Source organism: Ochotona curzoniae, unplaced genomic scaffold (assembly GCF_017591425.1).
Source record: "Ochotona curzoniae isolate NIBS_2020 unplaced genomic scaffold, NIBS_Ocur_1.0 contig_3520, whole genome shotgun sequence".
Classification (NCBI taxonomy): Eukaryota; Metazoa; Chordata; class Mammalia; order Lagomorpha; family Ochotonidae; genus Ochotona; species Ochotona curzoniae.
Genome location: NW_024465894.1, coordinates 32,192,561 through 32,213,393, shown reverse-complemented (window position 1 = coordinate 32,213,393; position 20,833 = coordinate 32,192,561). Strand labels below are relative to the sequence as shown.

General features: G+C 55.7%; 1 protein-coding gene across 1 annotated transcript; it reads right to left on the bottom strand.

Annotated features, from left to right (window-relative positions):
- Window positions 1-5,105: 5,105 nt before the first annotated feature.
- Window positions 5,106-19,673, bottom strand: MAVS (mitochondrial antiviral signaling protein). The gene is made up of 6 exons (XM_040981275.1): window positions 19,252-19,673; window positions 17,639-17,813; window positions 12,253-12,389; window positions 11,759-11,909; window positions 9,958-10,427; window positions 5,106-9,125 (listed from the first exon to the last, which is right to left on the bottom strand). Exons 1-6 carry the CDS (start codon window positions 19,366-19,368, stop codon window positions 8,697-8,699), a joined length of 1,479 nt encoding a protein of 492 aa, XP_040837209.1. The 5' UTR covers window positions 19,369-19,673; the 3' UTR covers window positions 5,106-8,696.
- Window positions 19,674-20,833: the final 1,160 nt, after the last annotated feature.

Genomic DNA, 20,833 nt, shown 5'->3' with positions numbered 1-20,833 from the left:
TCCAAGCCAAGCGGGAGACCCCGTGGTTCATGGCGGGAACCGCACAGAGGGACACACAGACAGGAAGGTGGTGACACCCACAGGAAGACAGCAGAACCGGAGGGGAGCCAAGGCCGCTAAGTCGCTGTACTTCATCTTTGCTCAAAGAGGGCTCACTGTGCCACCTGTCATGCTGTCGCACCTGAGCCCTGGCTGCTCCACTACCGATCCAGCTCCCTGTTCACGCACCTCGGAAAGCCATGGAAGACGGCTCAGCTAGGTGCTGCAGCAGCATCAGCAGCAGCATCAGAAACGGAGCAGCTGAGACACAAAGCAATGGCCATGTGGGATGTTGAGAAGTGCCTCGTTCAAGTCCCGGCTCCTCCACTTCCAATTCAGCTTCTTGCTAGTGTACCCAAGTGCTTGAGTCCCAGCAATGCACGTGGGCGACCCAGATGCAGTTCTGGGCCCCTGTCCCGAGCCTAGCCCAGCCCTGATTTGTAGCAGGCACTTAGGGAACAAACCAGCACACGGGAGAACAAACTCCCTCCCTTCCCCCATCCCTACCTTTAAAATGAAGTAGAAAGAAATAAGATTTGGAAAAGGGGTTCCAGAATTTCCTCACACTAAGGTCTACGGGCTCAGGACTCCAAGGACGTGGTGACAGCAAGTAGGAAAATATGAAAACCATCCCTTCAGCAATGACCGGTTTCTCTCTTGCTCCATTCCTCTGGATGGGCCTCCTGCAAGCGGCTCATTTGCAGCTGTACGCAGCAATGAGAAAATTTTCTTTCTCCTTTTGCTAAATATAAGTGGATTGATGGAGTGAAGGGAGCGTCTGATTGCCGGAAAACCAGCGACTCACCGGAGGCAGCCTCAGCTGGGATGGGGGAGGGGCGCACGGCGGTGCAGGAAGGCAGGGCAGCCCGGGCAGCCCTCTGCAAGGACCCCGAGGGCTGAGCAGGGACAGTGTCTGCCAGCCCTGCCCAGCCCCATGCTTTACAGACCTGCACGTGCCGGCCGGGGTGCCGAGCGTTGGCCGCAGATCTCGCCTCCTCACTCCCGTCTCGGCCTTCTCTCTCCTACTCCCACCCCTGCCCCTCACTTGTCTCTGAGTGCCCTTCAGAGTCTGAATTTTATATGTCCATTAACAGTTGTGGGTTTTTCATTCTTTTTTGTAAACAGAATAGTGCTGAGGAACTAAAAGGAAGATGTAAAAATATTCATCTTTTAAAATGCAGGCAGAGGGCCCAGCACAGTAGCCTAGCAGCTAAAGTCCTCGCCTTGAATGCGCCGGGATCCCATTCGAGCACTGGTTCTGATCCCAGCAGCCCTGCTTCCCATCCAGCTCCCTGCTTGTGGCCTGGGAAGGCAGTCGAGGACGGCCCAAAGCCTTGGGACCCTGTACCCACTTGGGAAACCTGCAGGAAGTTCTTCACTCCTGGCTTCAGATTGGCACAGCACTGGCCATTGCGGCCACTTGGGGAGTGAATCATCTGATGGAAGATCTTCCTCTCTGTCTATCCTCCTCTCTGTATATCTGACTTTGCAATAAAAGTAAATAAATCTTTTAAAAAATAAATAAAATGTAGGTAGAGCAGTCAGACTTGGCACAGATCAGAGCAGGGTTTAAGGTAGGCCAAGGAAGCGCAGAAGCCTAGTGAGAGATGCCCACTCAGGTTGTGTCCTTAGGAGTGGAGCTTCCAGCCAGGCCTTCAGGCACACACTGGGGCTGGGTGGGCATCCTGACCCGCCAGCCTGTGGTTTTTTATCAGCCCATGGCATCACCTGGTCTGGCCCCCCCATGGCAATTGCAGTGAGACGCGAAATTCACTTCCTCTGCAGCAGGCTGGTTTTGAAGTCATTTTGTAGAGCCTGCAGCTAAGGTTATGAACATCCACATAGCCCTTGGAAGAACAAAGGGTCCTCATTCTGCTGGGAAACTGAAAAGGGAAAGAGGGTCACACTGAAACCAGGCAGCCACATGTGGCAAGGGCGGGCACGGGACAGCCTGGGGCAGAAGGCAGGGAGCAGGCAGGTGCCCACGGGGCATGCAGTTTGGCATTGTCACCACTGCTCTCTTTGCAAGTGTAGTCTCAGGAGAGCGAGAACTCCCCGGAGGAAGGAAAGAATCCCACTTAGTGACCTCATTACTGCCGAATCCAGTCACAAAATGGAGTCACTTTGGTTCAGGCCTGCCTGAGTTTGCTAACCTGATCTTTATGCTTCTGTATAAAATGCTTTGCCAACTTCCTGCTCTTTGGGCCAGAGCACAAGGTGTAACATGTCCTGCCAATGACTCTGGTTCCTGTGGCTGCCCCCCATGCCCAACTCACCCACAGTCTCCGTGGCGGCCCTCCACGGCTGCCCAACTCACCCACAGCCTCCGTGGCGGCCCCCCACGGCTGCCCAACTCACCCACCCACAGTCTCCGTGGCGGCCCCCCACGGCTGCCCAACTCACCCACAGTCTCCGTGGCTGCTTCCCACAGCTGCCCAACTCACCCACAGTCTCCGTGGCTGCTTCCCACACCTGCCCAACTCACCCACTGTCTCCGTGGCGGCCCCCCATGGCAGCCCAACTCACTCACTCTGTAAAAACCCTTGGAACCCTCACCTTGGGGTCATTCCCTGAGGGAAAGGAGAGCTGACCCCACCCGGTTGGTGTGTTCATCTGCCTCCTCAATCAACTTTGTTGCTTAGCAGAGTTGTCTGGGCTGCACTTCCTGGGGAGAGATTCCAGTCGGATGCAACATTTGGTGTGTTGGCTGGGAATTTTGCCTCCGTTGCACCATCCAGCCTCCCTTGGAAGTGTGGAACGGGAGACTGAGCCACTGCAGGAAAGGCTCAAGGTCCCTTGAAGAGCAGGTTGTCTGTCTAGGTGCACCACTGGGACTCAGAGGCCCAAGCTGGATGCAACGTGTTGCCCCAAGTCAGGACTCTAGCTGGGACACCGGTGGATTCTTCTGGTTTGGTTCAGGAAGCTCCAGGTAAGGACTATGAAAATTGTATGAAGTCCAGGTGGCCACCACGGCGTTAGCGCCTCAAGTTCTCTAGCCCTCCCATGTTTCGTTCGTTTCTTATTTTGTCTGGGTGTTCTGTTTTTGTTATTATTTAATATCATGGGACAATGTGACTCCATTTTGTGACTGGACTCCACATTATCTCTTGATTTATTTCATTTGGATGGCAAAGTTAGAAAAGATCTTTTATCACCCATTGGTTCACTCCCCAAATGCCTACACTGGCCAGAGCTGGGCTGGGCCGAAGTCAGGATTTCAGAACTAAGGCCCAGGTCTCCCGTGTGGCCGCAGGGACCCGAGTACTCGGGCCTTCCTCTGCTGCTTTCCCAGGCACACTGGCAAAGAGCTGGAGTGGGTGTGGAACAGCTGAGACTTGAACCGGCACCTAACCTAACCCACTGAGCCACAATGCCAACTCAACCTCATTACCTCCCAACACTACCACACTGAAAAGTAAACTCATGAGTCCTGGTGGAGCAAGCCACATTCAGACCATGGCAGGAGGCGTGGTCACCAGTCAGTGACTTGGAACAGAGTCCTCTAGCACCCAGGCTCCCGCTAACACCAACCCTGTTGACTCCAGGGAGCAATAGGAACACAGTATGCCTGGAACTCCTCTTCTTCCAGGGATGCGGCCCCTCCTGAAGCCCATCCCTTCCCTCTGAGACTGAACACGAGGCCCGTTAAAGCAGAAACCAAACCTGGGCAGTCCTCAGCCCCAAACAGCCAGGCTGACCGGCAATGGCCGGCTGCTTCCCAATCCCCCGCTCCCGACTCGGGACCACCACAGACAGCCCAGCAAGTCCCCCAAACAACGAGCTGCCCCTCTGCGTCTGGTGTGCCTCTGGTGCCTCCATGCCGACTTCCAGCCATCGCAGCACACACAGCCAAAGCCGTTCCTTCACTTCGACCAGCAAGTGTCCCAGTGACTGCCAGCCCCAGTGCTGGCCAACACAGTGCCAGGGCTGGGCCTGCCTCAGGCTCTGGGGCAACAGTGTGTCCGTTCTCATCAGAATGATCATCACTTCCTCCCACGTCTCCAACAGGGAGTCTGCATGTGCCAGCAGCGCCCCAACCTGAAGTGCCAGCACCCCAGAAGGCCCCTGCCCACTCTCCTGATTTCTATCAGCAAGCCCAGTTTTGTTTTGTTTTCCTGTAATTTTATATGACTAGAACCAAAATTTTAAAGATGTTTTTTTGCCCCTTTATGTTTATTTATTTGTTTGAAAGTCAGAGTTACAGAAACGCAAGGAGAGAGGGAAGGGCAGGTAGGAAGGGGAGAGAGAGGGACAGAGAGAGAATCTTCATGGGTTGGCTCACTTCCCAGATGACTGCAAGGGCTGGCACTGGGCCAGGTCCCAGCCAGGAGCTTCTTCCAGGTCTCCATTGTGAGTGCAGGGCCCAAGCACTTGGGCCATCCTCTGCTTGCTCCTAAGCACATTAGCAGGAGCTGGATCAGAAGTGGAGCAGCCAGGACTCGAACCAGCGTCCATGTGGGATGTTTGGGCTACAGGTGGGCTACAACAATACTGAGCCCCAATTTCATTTTTTTTTTTTAAAAAATAACTTACTTGAAATCCAGAACAACAGAGAGGAAGGGAGAGAGAGGTCGATCTCCCATCTGCCGATCCACTCCCTGAACAGCCAGAACTCTATGCTAGTCTTTCTAAGACCAGCTCAAAAGGATGGCCCAAGTGTTTGAGCGGAAGGAGCATTCTTGGGCATCATCCACTCACTTCTCAGGCACTTAAGCAGGAAGCTGAGTTGGAGCCGAGCGGCCAGGGCTCAAATCAGGTGCTGCAATGTGGAATACCGTGCCCCCTTATTGATTTTTCTGTTCACCAGTGAGACTGTGCGATTCGCGATACTTTCACTTTGTATTCATTGCTGCCTGCTAATACTCTGCCATGCATCAACTTTCAGATTGTTTCCAGTATTGGCTATGCTGAGCAGTGGTGGCATGGCCCTTGTCGCAGCTGTGTGCTGCCAGGAGTGGACCACTGGGATGCAGGTTCCACGCATACTCAGCTTCTCCCCCCAGGCTCGCACCACCCATTCTCGCTCATTCGAGCTGCTTGAACAGAATGCCTCAGACTGGGCAACGCACAGACAAATGGGATTTATTTCTCACAGTTTTGAGACCGGGCAAACCAAGGTCAAGGTGCCAGTGGACTTGGTGTCCAGTGGGAGCTCACCCTGCGCAAACACAGCCTGCACCCTCACCCAGTGGAAGCGGCCCCTCCCATTCATGGGGGCCCCCAATGCCATGCCCCGACCACCTCTGCATAGCCGCACAACGACACCACCACGTTCGGTGTCTGCATATGGGTTCCAGTGGGACACAGAGAGTCAGGCGACAGTACCAACTACCACAGATTCCTTCTGGAGTTACAAGTTTCACTTGCTGCCTAGTTTTGCCAACATTTGATTTTGTCAGAGTTCCAAGTGATACTTCTTGCCTGGATCGGATTATTACAGTCAATATCATAACAATTAATAGTGCGCAGCTGATAGGAACATGTGACTCAAGTCCTCCACCCCGTGCTCCAGAAAGACGAGGCCACTCTCAGTGTACAGCAGACAGCGGGGACTCCACAGTGCTTAGGAAAATGGAATTCTAGGTATACGTCCATTCTAGTGCAAAAAACTTGAAACCCATGCATTTCTTTAATAACACATGTTTTTCATGGACTTTTTGAAAAACTCGCCCCTACAACACACACACGCAGGGATTTCAATTTTTTTTTTTCCAGCAAAATCAACTTCCCTTCTAATTTCATTTTCCATGAATTCGCAGAGTCCCTTCATACTCTTCAGGCTCTCCAGGCCCATGCCAGTGTTCACACTGCACACAAGATAGCCACCTGGGACAGAGCCCAGAGGTCTGTGCCACATACCACCAAGGTCCCCAGTCACCCGCAGGCACTCTCTGGGTCGTCCTTCTGTTGGGTCTGGGGCCTGGCGCATGGGACACCTGTCCCCACCAGTGTCTGCTCCACCCAGCTGGCTGCCCTGTCGCAGCCCACTGAGCGTGGGCACACACTCAATGACTACAATCACATTGTTGTCACATCCCTGAGATGCTATTGATTCATTCTGTGCTAGTGTATCACTCTGTTAAAACAGGTGGTGATCCTTGGCATCCTGGGTGAGGATGCGCTGATGTGAAAAATCACACTTAAAGCGAGCAGACAAGATCCGTGCACGATGCAAACCCCCGGCCCCAGGCTCTCCTCTGCTGCGCCCCTACCCCCAGCACTCACCCCCTCCCAGCCTTCCCAACCAGCTCACAGCAGGAACTGCAGGAGTTGGCATTTGGAAGGTGGCTGCTGCTGGTGGCAACAGGCTCAGGATGGTCCTGTCCAGCGCCAGGCATGGACTTCAGTAGGGAACGTGCAGCCAGGTGGGCAGACAGGCCGTCAGTTCCAGCACAGGCACACTAGGTCTCACGCCCTAGACTTCCTGCCCCTGGAGACGGAGGAGGATTCTTAGCCATCACCTTCCCGACAGCATGCCCACCATGGGTGAGACCTCAAGGCCTCCACTCCTAAGGGACCAGAGGAGACATGCTATGGAGTTTGACTGTTGCCTGGCCTGGGCACTTCCGCCTGTGCCTGCTGAGGGCTCATGACAGGGTCTTGGAAGCCTGTAATACAAGGGAAACAGCAACAGCTAGGCCCCTTCAAGGAGCCCCCTGCGGACCTTGCCCCTGAGCCCAAGTCCTACACTGCTTGCACTCAGAGGCTGAGGAACCAAGTGACAGATGCCTCCCTGACACCCAGTGCTGGTGCAGAAAACGTAAGGCCCTCGACACAAAGTTCTCCCAATGTCTGGGGCCCTCTGTGGGTGTCAGTTCCAACACAGCTCCACAGCCCCCAGGGACGGACTAGCCAGCCGCAAACATGGTTACTGAAGCCGGCACGTGGCCTCCACAAATAGGCCACAGTTAGCTGCGTCATCCAAAGGCAGCTGCTGCCACTCAGCTCACTCTGAGAAGTGGCACTGCCCACCCAGCCTTGATGGGCCACAAGCGGAGCCCTGACAGAAGTGGGGATAGCTCAGGACGGGGGCAAATGCTCCCATTAGAGAAACAAGGCACATTGAGGCTTAGATGCGAGTTTGCAAATGGGTCTAGCCCCAAGTGCTAAGGAAGATGCTGGTCCCACCTCCCTCAAGGAGAGGTACACTGCCCCAAGCACAGTAGCCAGGGAGCTCCCAGGAGTGGCAGCTACTGACCCTGCCTTGGCCTCCAGCACACAGCTGAAGGCCACATCCTATGGAAGACTCCTGAGAGCTGACTCGTGCAGGCCCCCGAGAGGGGTTGGGAGTGGGCAAAGCTGAGTGAGCAGGCTTGGTGGATGGGCAGGGGTGCAGGCAATGTGAGAAGGGGTCTTCCCCAGGTTCACAGTTTGGACGGTGAGGACCAAAGTTCAAGGTAAAGTGAAGGTCAGAGTCAAGGCTATTGATGTCCCTGGGACCATGCAGAGCGACCCTGGCAGCCAAGCCAGCGTACCAGAGCTGCAGGCTGGCACGGAGGTGGCTCCCATGCCTGTGCCTTGTCCAGCAACAGCCACGTCGACAGAGTCCTGAGATACCCCTGATGTGTTTCTAGTATGAACACAGCCAGTCTTCCCACCAGCAGGCTGGCTGGCCTGGGGTCAGGGCCACGGGACCCACGTGGCCGTGGGGGAGGAGGCCCCAGCCCTCATCACGCATGGCTGGCCTGGTGGACTCACCCTCTTGCACAGGCTGAAGAAGGGGCAAACAAGGAGAAGGAGGGAGGCCAAGCTAAGAGCCCGGCTCTGTCCCCAAGGTGAACCAAAGGCACAGGTCCTCCCACAGCAAGTGGAGGTCACAGCTGTGCCCAGCTCTCAGAAAACACTAGGAACCACTGCACAATCGGCACAGATGAACACATTCCATGCTCACCAGGTGCCAGGAGGCCACATACACATCCACACTCAATCCCTCTCCCAGACGAGACCATGAGGCATCTACATGGTAAGAGCTTGCCCAAAGCCCGGGAGGGCCGGGAAGTGGGGGCTGCAAAACAACTGTCAGCCCACTGTGCACTCTGTCCCTCACGCCTGGACAGCAGAGCAGGGAAGTATTCAGGGGTCATCCACTCTGGGCCATCGCCCATCTGCTCCATCTCAGCCACCTGCTGTGCACCTGAGACCGTGGTCAGACCACCGTGACTTCCTCCCAGCCTAGGAAGGGGTGTGCTGAAGCAGGACCTTGGGCTGACCTATGCTTGCCAGGTGACCTGCACCTCAACCCTGAGACCTGGGTGGGGGTGAAGAGGTGGGTGAGGGTGTCTGGGGGCTGTCTAGGGGCTGTACTGTCAGGGCAGGGAGCCAGGACGAGGTCTCCCGCAAGCACACCTGCCCTCCAGCCTGGCGGCACGAGGATAGGGTGAGTCTTGCACCTTGTGATGTGCAGACTTGGGCAAACATGAGCCTGGCACAGGAAGTGACAACCTGGACTACAAGTAGACAGGCACAGGTGGGCACGGTGCGGTGCAGGAAGCTGAGGACAGAGAGGGACCTGCAGAGGGTACAATCTTGGCTCTCCTAGCAGGCCCAGTGTAGAGTCCAGCTCTCAGGGACCCAGCCCTGCAACCCTGAGGAAGGGCCAGAGGGCAGGGAGCATCCAAGAGAACTGAGCAGGTGCACAGCAGGCAGTCCCAGGGGTGTCACTGAAGTGCGCGCCGCCGGTAGAGCATGGCCAGGACGGTGGCCACGAGTGCAGTGGCTATGGCAGCCCCAAACCACGGAGCCCAGGGAGCCACCCAGTTGCACTGTATCTCCTCCTTATCTTCCTCCTCCTTCTCTTGGAGGTGCGGGGAGACGCTGGGCCTGGGATTGCCTGTCAGGAGGTTGGCACTGGGTTCCTCCACCACATGGACCCCAAAAGTGCCCACCGACACATACTCGTTCTCCTCCGGGCCGTGGCTGGCCCCAGGGGCCAGGGAGCTGCTCCGGCTGATGTCCAGGTCTGCTGAGCAGCCCGAGTAAGGCTGGCTGTCAGGTTGGGAGAGCAGCACATTGGGCTTGCTCAGCTCTGGCCCCGAGAGCAAGCTCTCTCCTGGGGCATCTCTGGGTGCTGGAGCCATCGGGGTCTCCTAGGAAAGAAAGGCAACTGTTCAAGGAAGCGGCGACGATAGGGAGCCAAGCTGGCCTGCCGCCCCCTCCCCAAGCAAGCTCAAGCACAGGCAGTCCAGCTCCTCGATTCCCAAGCCTCCTTCCCTCTGTAATCTAGGCCATCAGGCCTGTGGTGAGCTGATCTCCACTCAGGAGCTCATGGTGGAGGGCAAATGCATCCTCCATCAGCGTCTCTGGGCCTGAGGGTGGCGGGGCAGCCACAGGTGAGCAGTCCCCACGGACTTAGGCAACAGAGTCAGATGTGAGGGATTACAGGGGGCAGCTAAGGGGGCAGTGGGGCCAGGCTGGTGGGCAGGGATGACTGTGGGTAAGACCCTGCTCATGCAATGCCAGGCCAGACACCCTTTACTGGTGGTGAAGGGCAAGGCACTGAGGCCCTCATCTGTGAAATGGCCTTTCTAAGGGCTGGCCCTGTGGCAAGGAGGGTAAGACGTCTGTCTGTGATATTAGCATCCCATGTGGGCAACAGTTCATGTCCTGGCTGTTTCACTTCTAATCCAGCTCCCTGCTTATAGCCTGGGAAAGCAGTGGAGGATAGCCAAACACTTGGATCCCTGCACCAATGTGGGAGACCCAGCAGCCATCTGACTTTCAAATACATACATCTTAAAAAAAAAAAAAAAATACAGATGCAGCCTTGCTGAGCTTCCTGGAGCTGAGGCTGAGGCCTAAAGGAGTGAGCAGCATGCTGCATCCCGCCCGAGGAATTAGCCCTCCAGGAAAGGAGAGGTAGCAGACCAGCCAAGGCTGGAGATGGGGGCGGGGATCAGGTACTGCGGGGCTGGGACTCACCTGGGCTCTGTTGCTGCTCCTGCTGGTGGGCAGTGGGGAGGCAGGCACTTTGGGCAACACGGAAGCAGCATCTGTGGGAGAGACGATGGGCAGCTGGGATGGCGCCAGACTGGGAAGTACATCTGAGGGTGTGGCAGCAAGGATCTTGGGGTTGGCAGGCGACTTGGAAGACACCATGCTGGCAGGTGCTGGGCTGGCGGGTGCTCCCGAAGGCACTGTGCTCACGGACATCAAGTTGCTGGGTACCCTGGAGGATGCCGGGATGGTGGTTCCAGAGCCAGCAGGCACTGTATCACTGGGGCACACAGTGGCCTCGTCCTGGGCTCCCCCATCCTGGCCAGAGGAGCAGGAGGTACCAGTAGAGGAAATTGATACGGCAGGTCCAGGGGATGCTCTGGAGCGTGCCAGGGGCTGGAAGGAGACGGACGGAGACACAGGTCCCTGGGGCGGCATGGGACTGGAGACAGTACCTGCAAGTGGACACAAATGCAGGAGACTGTGACCCTGAGAGCTAGGAAAGGGTCCCCTTGAGCACTCAGGCCACCCAGGCTCCTCCCACGGGCCTTCTGGTCTCTGTCCCCAATCTGAAACCTCACGTCTGTCCTGTCACAGGCACTGCATGGTCTGTCTCGGGAACAAGACCCGGGACCTGGGAGACCACTGTCCATCACTCCGCCTGCTTTTTCTTCTTCCTGCTCGGGACAAGCCCCTCCTCCCGGGCATCTATCTCTGTTACTTTCTCCTCATCCAGATGGGATCCAGCACGATCCTGCACCAGGCAAGGGACATCAGGCTTCCCCGAGCTGAGCAGTCCCATTGGTCACTTGGCGCCAGAAGCCACCAGCCTCCAGGGGCCAAGGACAAAGCTGCCCCAGGAGGAAGCAGGAGGGGCCAGGTGGTGACATTCGTGGAGGTCCGTGAGAATGCACACGCCGGACCCCGTGCCTGACACAGACCAGGGGCGACTTTGAATATTTACATTGATTTATTTGAGAGGCATATGGAGACATCCCATCTGTGTCACTTCCCAAGTGCCCATCATGGCTGGGGCTGGTCAGGGACAAACCCACCAGGAGCCAAGAACTCTACCTAGGTGTTGCATGTGGAGTCAGTACAGGTGAGAGGTAAAACAAGGAACTCAGCCCAGGAACTTGGCCATGGCATACGAGTGTCCTAGCTGCCAGGACAGACACCTGCTCCCCAGGGAAGTCTCCGATGTGCCTTCCTCTCAAATAGGATGGCACAGACTTGCCCAGGACACGGGACCATGAATGTGCTGAAACCTAAGTGCCTTTGTCCTCGCAAATCCCAGCAGCAGCCCCTGAAGGGTGTCTGAGGATAAGGTGACATTGCAGAGGGCAAAACAGGTGCTTGGGGCAGTCTGGGAAGTGGCTGCAGTGGGGGCACTAAGGTGGTGTCTCCCTGCCTTCAGCTGCTTGGTGCCACTGGGACGGTCAGGCTCAGCGTCCTGGAGCACACACCTGGGGAACACACAGCCTGGGACACATGCCTGGGGCAGCTATGGAGGGACACGGGCCTGGGGGCTCAGGGTGGACCTGCTCCAGTCCCTGAGGGGCAGTGCAGAGGTCCAGCCGGCCCCAGCTGAGAGGTGTTGCTGATCTGCTGGCTAGGAGCCAGTAACAGCTCACTCCACAGCAACCTCAACCACCACATCACTGGCTAAGGAGCTGGTGGGCTACATGGAGCAAACTCCTCCATCCTCACTTTACTCTGAGCCCAAGGAAGGCTGAGGGCACCCTCTGCCCTTCACCCTCCCTGCGACATCAAGTCCCACACGTACCTCCAGTGAGGATGCTGTCTGGTCTCACGTCTTGGGGCCTGGTAGTCACCTGAGGGTTGATGGCTGCCCGGTCGCAAGAGGGCTCCAGGGGCACCGGGGATGTCCTCAGGACGGGCTCAGAGCTGGGTTTCTGAGGTGCCTGCTCTGGGCTCTGCAAGAGGGAAAATGGGCAATGATTTAGCCCTGAGAGCAACTCCCGTACAAGGCCCCTTGGGAACGCCTCAGCCACACCCTGTGGTCCGGGAGACAAGGGAGCCCTAGCTCAGTTCCAGACACAGCTGGACCCTGTGTCCATGGGCAACCTTGCCTTAACCTCACAGAAGGCACCCAGCATCTCGAGGGCAGACATCTGTCCGCGGGTGGTCCTGCACAGAGTCCTCGTCCCTGTGACCCCCCCCACACATAGACCCCTGCTTAGGGGGCAGGACACTACGTGGGCTGAGGGACAGAGAGGCTCCTGCCAGGCAGAAGTGGGGTGGCTTGTGAACACGCGCCTGTCCTGGGGACTTGGGTTGCTGGGTGTCCTGGACAGGCAGTGGGTAACTCAGCTGCTGCTTGCTGCCATCGTGGTCTGCAGCAGGTGTAGCAGGTGCCGGCACCTCCCGCGTGGCTCTGGGATGGTTCAGGGTCCCTGCAGGAGAAAGACACAATGGGATCAGGAAGGAAGGAATTGGGGGGGCTACCTTGACGGGTGACGCCTGGCTGATCTTGGGGTCCCAGCCCCCTCCCACAGCTCCATGTGTGGTACAGACCCGGGAGGCCACATATCCCCAAGGAGGGGTGGGAGCAGGAAAGGAGGGGGAGCAGGGGAAGCCGAGGGCAGATAGCAGAGGGACAGTGAAGCTGGGGGGTGGGGAGCTTCTGCGCCTCTTACCGCCTCGACTGCCTTAGCACTCACCCCTCCTCTGTGCCCAGACATGCTGGGACCCAGTGGTGATCTCATCCTCATGGCTTCTGTCAATCACAGACCTGTCTCATTCATCCCTGTCCCCTGTAGCTGCTAACACTCAGGGGGTCACAGCAAACTCCACCAACCCAGAGATTGACTGAGACAGGAGAGGGGAAGGCCCACGAGGCACGTCCCGAGGCTGAACATCACGCCAACAGGTGAGTCTCTGCTCAGGAGCCCTGTAGCCCAGCCGCCCATGCCTGGGTTCAACTCCCAGCTCCTGCTCCTGACTCCTGCTAATGCAAACCCTGGGAGGCAGTGGTGACAGCTGAGGTAACTGGGCCCCTGCCACACACGTGCCAATCTCGAGTGGCAATTCCAGCTTCTAGCTGCTGTCCTAGATCAGCCTATGGACATTTAGGGAGTGAATAAGGATGGAAGATACCGCTATGTATATATGTGTGTGTGAGAAAGATATTTAAAAAGGAGTGGGGGAGCGATGGTTCCACCAGCTAATCCTCTACCTCCAAGCACCAAGATCCCACATGGGCACCAGTTCGTATCCCGGCTGCTTCACTTCCCTTCTAGCTCCCTGCTTTGTGGCCTGGGAAAGCAATAGAGGACGGCCCAAAGCCTTGGGGGCCTGCATCCTTGTGGGAGACCCAGAAGAGGCTCCTGGATCCTATCTTCTGATCAGCTCAGCTCCAATCCAAAGTTTGGGCAATGAAATAGTGGTTGGAAGTTCTTTCTGTCTCTCCTTCTCTGTAAATCTGCCTTTCTAATAAACATAAATGATTTATTAATGAATAAAATGATTTATTTATGTTTATTGGAAAGGCAGATTTACAGAGAGAAGGAAAGACAGAAAGATCTTTCATTTTCTGGTTCACTCCCCAGGTAGCTACAATGGCTGGAGCTGAGTCGATCCAAAGCTAAAAGCCTGGAGTCTCCTCTGGGTCTTCCACGTGGGTGCAGGGTCCCAAGGCTTTGGGCCATCCTCAACTGCTTTCCCAGGTCACAAGTAGGGAGCTGGATGGGAAGTGGAGCTGCTGGGATACAAATTGGTGCCCATCTGGGATCCTAGGCATGCAAGGCAAGGACTGTAGCCACTAGGCTACCTCTCCAGGCCCAATAAATAAATTTTAAAAAACAAACAAATAATATTCAGGCCTAAGAAATAAATCTTTAAAAACAAATAAACAAACACCACTTCAGGAGCTAGCATTGTGGCATTGCACATAAAAGCGCCACTTGCAATGCCAAGCATCCCACATGGCTGCCAGCTTGAGTCCTTGCTGCTTCACATCCAATCCAGCTCCCTACCTCGGCCTGGGAAAGCAATGGAGGATGGCCAGGTGTTCAGGTGCCTGTACCAACATGGGAGACCCAGAAAAAATTCCTGCATTCTGGAAGGGCCCAGCACTAGCAAGTGTAACCATCGGGGAGTGAAACAACAAACAGAAGACTGATCTTTCTCTCTAACTATTTCAAATACATAAATAAAAATTCTTTCAAAAATACTTTTTTAAAATAAAAGCTTCACAGTAGGTGGAGCTCAGGTAGATCTGAGCAGCGGCACGGGTGTCTGCATCCCCCAGCTACATGGCTGTGTCTGGGGGCACCCGCGCAGGGCCAGGCTTCCTGCTGGGGATCCTGGCTCCCCATCCACCACTGCTGGGCGGGGGAGGGTCCTGGGCTTGTCCGAGAATTTCCTCCGTCCATAGGGACCATGCTGGGGATGGAAGTTGGACAGCTCTAGGTATGCCCAGGACCGTGTTGGTGGCTAGAGTCCAGGTGAGTCTGCTCAGAGGCTTGGGTGTCTGGATCCCCCAGCTGCATGACTGTGGCTGGGGGAACCTGTGCTGTGCCAGGCTACCTGCTGGGGATCCTAGCTTCCCATCCACCACTGCTGAGCAGGGGGAGGGTCCTGGGCTTGTGGGTAGCCAGAGAGCCAACCAGCACCAGGCTTTGCCTTCTGCCACCCAGAAGCAATCTCTGGGGTCTGGGGAGTATGGAATTACTGCCTAGGAACATCCACGGATAAGGCCACTGTACGTGTAAGTGAGGAATGGATCCTGAGGGACACCCAACAACAGGGTCACTGTACTTGAAGATAAGCAAAAGGACTGAGACCTGGCGGTTTGGAGGGGAGAGACCTGAAGATATTTTTGGGTCAGATTGATGCACCAGTCCACATGAAAGTCCTGGGTTGGGCTTGTTAGCATGGAACATGGCTGACCACCACACTCCAGCACTGGTTCCCACTGGTGAGCATGGGGACCAGAGTGGGGAATGTGATCTGGTCTGGACATGGCTGCAGTCTCTCTTGGCACTGGTGTGGACTGGGTCTGGGGTGTGCCAGACTGGGCTAGACTCCAGCACCCACTGGTGATTGTGAGAACCACTGTGGGTGTGGGACAGGCTGAGCTAGGTCTCTGCCTCTGCTGAGTCATGTGTGAGCTGTGTCTGGGTGTAGACTAGGCTTGGTTGGGCTATAGAACCCAATAGTAAGAACCAGAATGGGTGAGGGCCAGTCAGGAAAGGATACTGTTCCTGCTAGGATGGGAGGTGGACTAAGTAGGGTTGGCCCACAGAACCACTGGTGCTTGCAAGATCTGGCACTGGGAGAAGTTCTGATGGAAGATCTTGGGGGAACTCCTCTGTTGGGACACAGTCCCTGCAGGCGAGTGCAAGAACCAAGAAAGGGAACAGCCCAGACCAAGCTAGGTTACGGTACCCACAGGCTTACATTTGGCTCAGGTCTGGGGCAAGCCAGACTGGGCCAGTTCGTATCACCCACTGGCAAATCTGAGAGCCAGAATGGTGTATGGGTCATGCAAGGTAGGGCTACAATACCAGCCAGTTCATACTAGGACCAGGATAGGGGGCTGGCTGGGCTGGGCTAGGTTGTAGTCCCCACCAGCATCAGCTGGAACTGGGGGCGGGCCGGGCTGGGTCAGACTACAGCACCCACTGGCAAATGCTGAGATGAGGCGGCCCATACATACCAGACTGGGCTGCAGCACCCGACTAGCATGTGAGATCTGGTGGAGAGTAGGTGAACCCAGCAGGGGGGTTGCAGGGTCACTCTTCCCACTGGTGAGCATGAGAGTTGGGATCAGGGGCAGACCAGGCCAGGTAGGGCTACTTCACCTGTTGGCCTGCATGTAAGCTGGATCGGAGACAAGCCAGGCTGAACATACTGAACCTATTGGTACATGCATAAGCCAGAGTGGATGGGGGTTGGTTGGGCTTTGCTGCAGCATCAGCTAGCAGATGCTGGCATGGGGGAAAACTCTGTCAAGCTAAACTGCAGAACCACTAGGAGAGTGCAAGATCCAGGAGTGGGAGAGAAACAGTGGGCACCTCCTTCTTGGGTTGCCATTCTAACTGGTGAGCATGAGGACTAGGTCTGGGACAGGCAAGCCAGACAGAGAGTAGGAATCACTGGCACATGTGTGGGCTGGATAGGGGGGCTGGTTGGGTTGAACTAGGCTTCAATGTCCATTGATGTGTACAGAAGCTGAATGGGATGTAGAACAGACTGGACCAGATCATTCTGCGGTACATACTGACAAGCATGAGAACAGGGCAGGGAGAGGCCCAGTGGAGGTTATTGTGGGTCACTCTAACTAGGCTCCAGCTCCCACTGGTTTGCATGAGGGCCGAGTGTGCGGTGGGCAGGATTGGGCTGGACTCCAACACCATTGATTTCCATAGGAAACGGGACTGGAGACAGAACTGACCTAGCAATTGCAACTAAAATCGTGCGTATAGGTCAATTTGGGCAACAGACTGTACCGGACCCTGTATTGGCATGCACACACAAGAACCAGGTCAGAAGTTTCTTTCGGAATCCCAACTGAACCACTGAACCATGGAGGAAATTGCAGGTTCCATGGTCTGACTGTGGAGTGCCTGTGTCAGAGCTGGGCCTCCTCAGTGGTTTCGATGGAGCAGTGGACAGCATATCTAGATGTTCATGGAGGACGGACATGGCAGTCCACAGGGGCCTGCAGAGGACACTTGGTACCATAACAGAGAATGGAGGACAGAACAAATCAATCAACTACTCCAGCCGAGAGTTGGCAGTAAATACCTGGGCAAGTGGAGACTCTAAAGTAGACTATGTCAGCCAGTGGATTCTGGTGAGATTTCATCGTGACTGGAATGGCAAGCTCGGCAGCAATACAGAACTGTTGATCTGTCAAAACCACTTGAGCAGGGCCCTCAGAGCATGCCCCACATCAGGGACCCTGCGATGGTTGGGGGGCTGGGTGTGGTTTCTCCCCTTTTCTCTCCCCTCCCTCCAGATACAGGAAGGAAAACAGAGAATAGGAAAACAATGGCCTCACCCACTTTCCTCTAGCCCTTGACCCTTTGCACCCTAATCAAATATGTAAAAATCATCAAAAATAAAACTTACACAATTAAAATTACATAAATAAAAGTTTCACAAAAATAATGTTAGGAAAAACTTCATGGATTTTGACTTTTTTTGCACCCAAATAAATGTCTTTCATACTGATTTTCCCACAAGCCTTCTGAAGTGCCCTGGCATAAACAGGGTAGGCTGGCTTCCCGCATGCCTGCTCCTGCAGCCTGACCTTGACAAACACCCTTGGCTCTTGAGCAGGAAGGTGCCCTGAGAGGGAGCTGAGGGGAAAGAGAGCAGGAGGGGAAGAGAAGTGAAGGGAAGGCGACCGATCGTGTGTGGTGGAAGTTCCCCAGGAAAGGAGGTGAGGGACAGGGCAGTCCCTCCAGCCACCAGAACTGCAGGAGAGTGCGCCATCTTGCCATACCTACTCAGTACAGGTGGCTGGCCTGCAGTCAGCCCCATTGCACAGAGCAAAAGACAGAGGCTCAGCCAGGCTCTACGCCAGGCCAGGGACAGGAGGGAGGGTGAGGTGCTACAGGGAAGGGGAGAAGGAGGCAAAGAAGGCAGGGTGAGCAGGCAGAGTCTCCAGGGAAGGCCAGGGAAGGGAGCTCACGAGGCAGGTGGCTCCGGTATTCGCGCTCCACTAGGTCAGCGAGATCGTCCAGCTCACAGACCCTCAGGGCCTCAACGAAGTAGTTCACCCAGCCGGTCCGCCGCTGCAGGGTGTTGAAAAGATCCCAGAGGGTGTCCCGGTTGCCCAGGCGGTTGTAAGCGGCCCGCAGTCGGTCCTGGAAGACACAGCGCCCAGAGCCTGCTCAAGCCAGGTGTCTAGCCCCTTCTCTGTCCTGGCGGTGACAGCTGCAGAGAGGGGACCTAAGAGGACCCCAGTGGGAAGCAGCAACCTGGAAACTGGACCCCAGCCTGGGACAGGGTCAGGGTCAGGACCCAAGAACTCCTGAGGAAGAGCAAGTAGCAACAGCGACTTTAGTAAAGGCAGAGCAGGCCGTCCGCAGGCTGCAGCAACTGCAGTAAAGGCAGCAGCCAGGGAGCAGGCCCGCGGTGGCCCAGGCTCTCTGCTTCATTTCTTGTTACTCTTGTCTCTCCTTTGTTGATGGAGGATGCATAGCAGAAGCCAGCTTCTCTCACATAAAAGCCTTGGGATTACAGAAACCTACACATGCCCCAGGGCAAAAGCAAGAAGCCAGCTAGCAGGCTGGAGCAACAGCCCAGTGGCTAAATTATCGCCTTGCAAGCACCAGCATCCCATATGGGCACCAGTTTGTGTCCCAGCTGCTCTACATCCTTCCCAGCTCCCTGCTTGTCATCTGGGATAGCAGTTGAGGACAGCCCAAAGCCTTGGGAGACCCAGAAGAGGCTCCAGGCTCCTGGCTTCGGATTGGCTTGGTTCCAGCCATGTGGCCATTTGGAGAATGAACCAACACATGGAAGATCTTTCTCTCTGTCTCTCCTTCTCTCTGTAAATCTGCCTTTCTATTAAGATAAATCAATCTTTAAACAAAACAAAAGAAGAATCTGGATAGGAAAAAACAGAGCCCACAGAAAACGCTTACTAAGCCATGGGACAGGGACCCTTAGCATGCAAAACACGACAGAGAGGATCCAACCCCAGCAACCCAACCCCAGCAGCCCCAGTGTCAGTGTGGGAAGGGGCAGGGGCAGGTGCTGTTCCTCAGACACCAGGACAGGCGCCCCAGAGGACAGCACAGGGCTCCTGCCTGAGACAGCAGCTCAAGTGGGAACTGCCCTGGGTTGGGTACTCAGAACAAGCCCCAGGGATCCCTTACAGGGCTCGGTCCTGTGCCACAGAGAAGGGACTCAAAGTGGAGCAGGCAAGGACAAGAGGAAGGGCCGATGCCTGTAACACTGGAGCCAGAGGCCACAGCTGGCCCTCGCCAGATTTCCAGGCACTACACAGAATCCAACACAAGAGGGAGTCTGGGTCCGAGGGGGTGGCGCACAGGCAGCAGAGTCAGCTCCCAGCGCACCTCATCCAGTTACATCCAGTTACATCCAGTTAGGGCTGGAGCAGGGACAAGCAGCAGGACACGCTTATTTGGGCTTATTTGGCTTATTTGGGCACAAAAGTTGTGGAACGCGTGCATGGTCGTTTCAGAGTATGCCTTCACCAGGAACATTTTGAAGCTCCTTCCAGGGACAGAGGAAGGGGCTGGCCTTGGCTGGGGTGCAGCCACTCCCCAGGCTCACCTGGTCACTGGCCGTGAGACAGGGCAGGTGAGGCAGGATCTCCAGAACATCCACACGGCAGAACCTGCTGTGCTGGTGGTAGATGAACTTGTAGGTCTTGTCCTCGGCGAACATCATCACTGCTCAAGCTCCACGGGGGGCTCCGGCTGCGCCCAGGGCGACGGGAGTGGGAGATGTGGGAATGACTGGGCAGGAAAACAGAGTTTAAAAAAAAAAAAGCAGTGTAACAGGCTTGGCAGGGGGCCAGACAACAGGCTGCCTGACCACAGCACTTCCACGGCTCCTGACCTCTCGGCTGCTCTTAACATCTTAACTGCCAGGATCCCAGGCACTCTCAACAAGTTTAGTGAACAATGAACTGAAGACCCAAAAACCCAAAAATGATCCAGAGGATGCTGGGCCCTTGGCTTTCTCAGATGGTCGACACAGGGAGGGTGTGCTGCTGTGTGTGTGTGTGTGTGTGTGTGTGTGTGTGTGTGAGAGAGAGAGAGAGAGAGAGAGAACGGGGAGGGTGTGCTGCTATTTGTGTATGTGTGTGCGTGTGTGTGTGTGTGAGCGAGCACGGGGAGTGTGTGCTGTTATCCCTGTGTGTGTGTGTATGTGTGTGTGTGTGAGCATGGGGAGTGTGTGCTGTTATCCGTGTGTGTGTGTGTGAGCACGGAGGGTGTGCTGTTATCCCTGCGTGTGTGTGTGTGTGTGTGTGTGTGTGTGTGAGTGAGCATGGGGAGTGTGTGCTGTTATCCCTGAGTGTGTGTGCGTGTGTGAGCGAGCACGGGGAGTGTGTGCTGTTATCCCTCTGTGTGTATATGTGTGTGTGTGTGTGTGTGAGCACGGGGAGTGTGTGCTGTTATCCCTGTGTGTGTGTGTGTGTGTGTGTGAGCACGGGGAGTGTGTGCTGTTATCCCTGCATGTGTGTGCGTGTGTGAGCGAGCACAGGGAGTGTGTGCTGTTATCCCTGTGTGTGTGTGTGTGTGTGTGTATGTGTGTGTGAGCACGGGGAGTGTGTGCTGCTATCTGTGTGTGTGTGTGTGTGTGAGCACGGGGAGTGTGTGCTGTTATCCCTGTGTGTGTGTGTATGAGCGAGCATGGGGAGTGTGTGCTGCTATCCGTGTGTGTGAGAGAGAGAGCACGGGGAGTGTGTGCTGTTATCCCTCTGTGTGTATGTGTGTGTGTGTGAGCACGGGGAGTGTGTGCTGCTATCCGTGTGTGTGTGTGAGCACGGGGAGTGTGTGCTGTTATCCCTGCGTGTGCGTGTGTGTGTGTGTGTGTGTGTGTGAGCGAGCACGGGGAGTGTGTGCTGTTATCCCTCTGTGTGTATATGTGTGTGTGTGTGTGTGAGCACGGGGAGTGTGTGCTGTTACCCCTGTGTGTGTGTGTGTGTGTGTGTGTGAGCACGGGGAGGGTGTGCTGTTATCCCTGTGTGTGTGTGTGTGTGTGTGTGTGTGTGAGCACGGGGAGTGTGTGCTGCTATCTCTGTGTGTGTGTGTGTGTGTGTGAGCACGGGGAGTGTGTGCTGTTATCCCTGTGTGTGTGTGTGTGAGCGAGCATGGGGAGTGTGTGCTGCTATCCGTGTGTGTGAGAG

What these genes read in the sequence shown, in the direction of transcription:
- MAVS (XM_040981275.1), bottom strand. Translation starts at nt 19,368, where the DNA reads ATGATGTTCGCCGAGGACAAGACCTACAAGTTCATCTACCACCAGCAC. An exon ending in GTCTCACGGCCAGTGACCAG is followed by an intron (nt 17,814 to 19,251) that starts GTGAGCCTGGGG and finishes TGTGTCTTCCAG; the next exon opens with GACCGACTGCGGGCCGCTTA. An exon ending in AGACAGCATCCTCACTGGAG is followed by an intron (nt 10,428 to 11,758) that starts GTACGTGTGGGA and finishes GTCCACTTGCAG; the next exon opens with GTACTGTCTCCAGTCCCATG.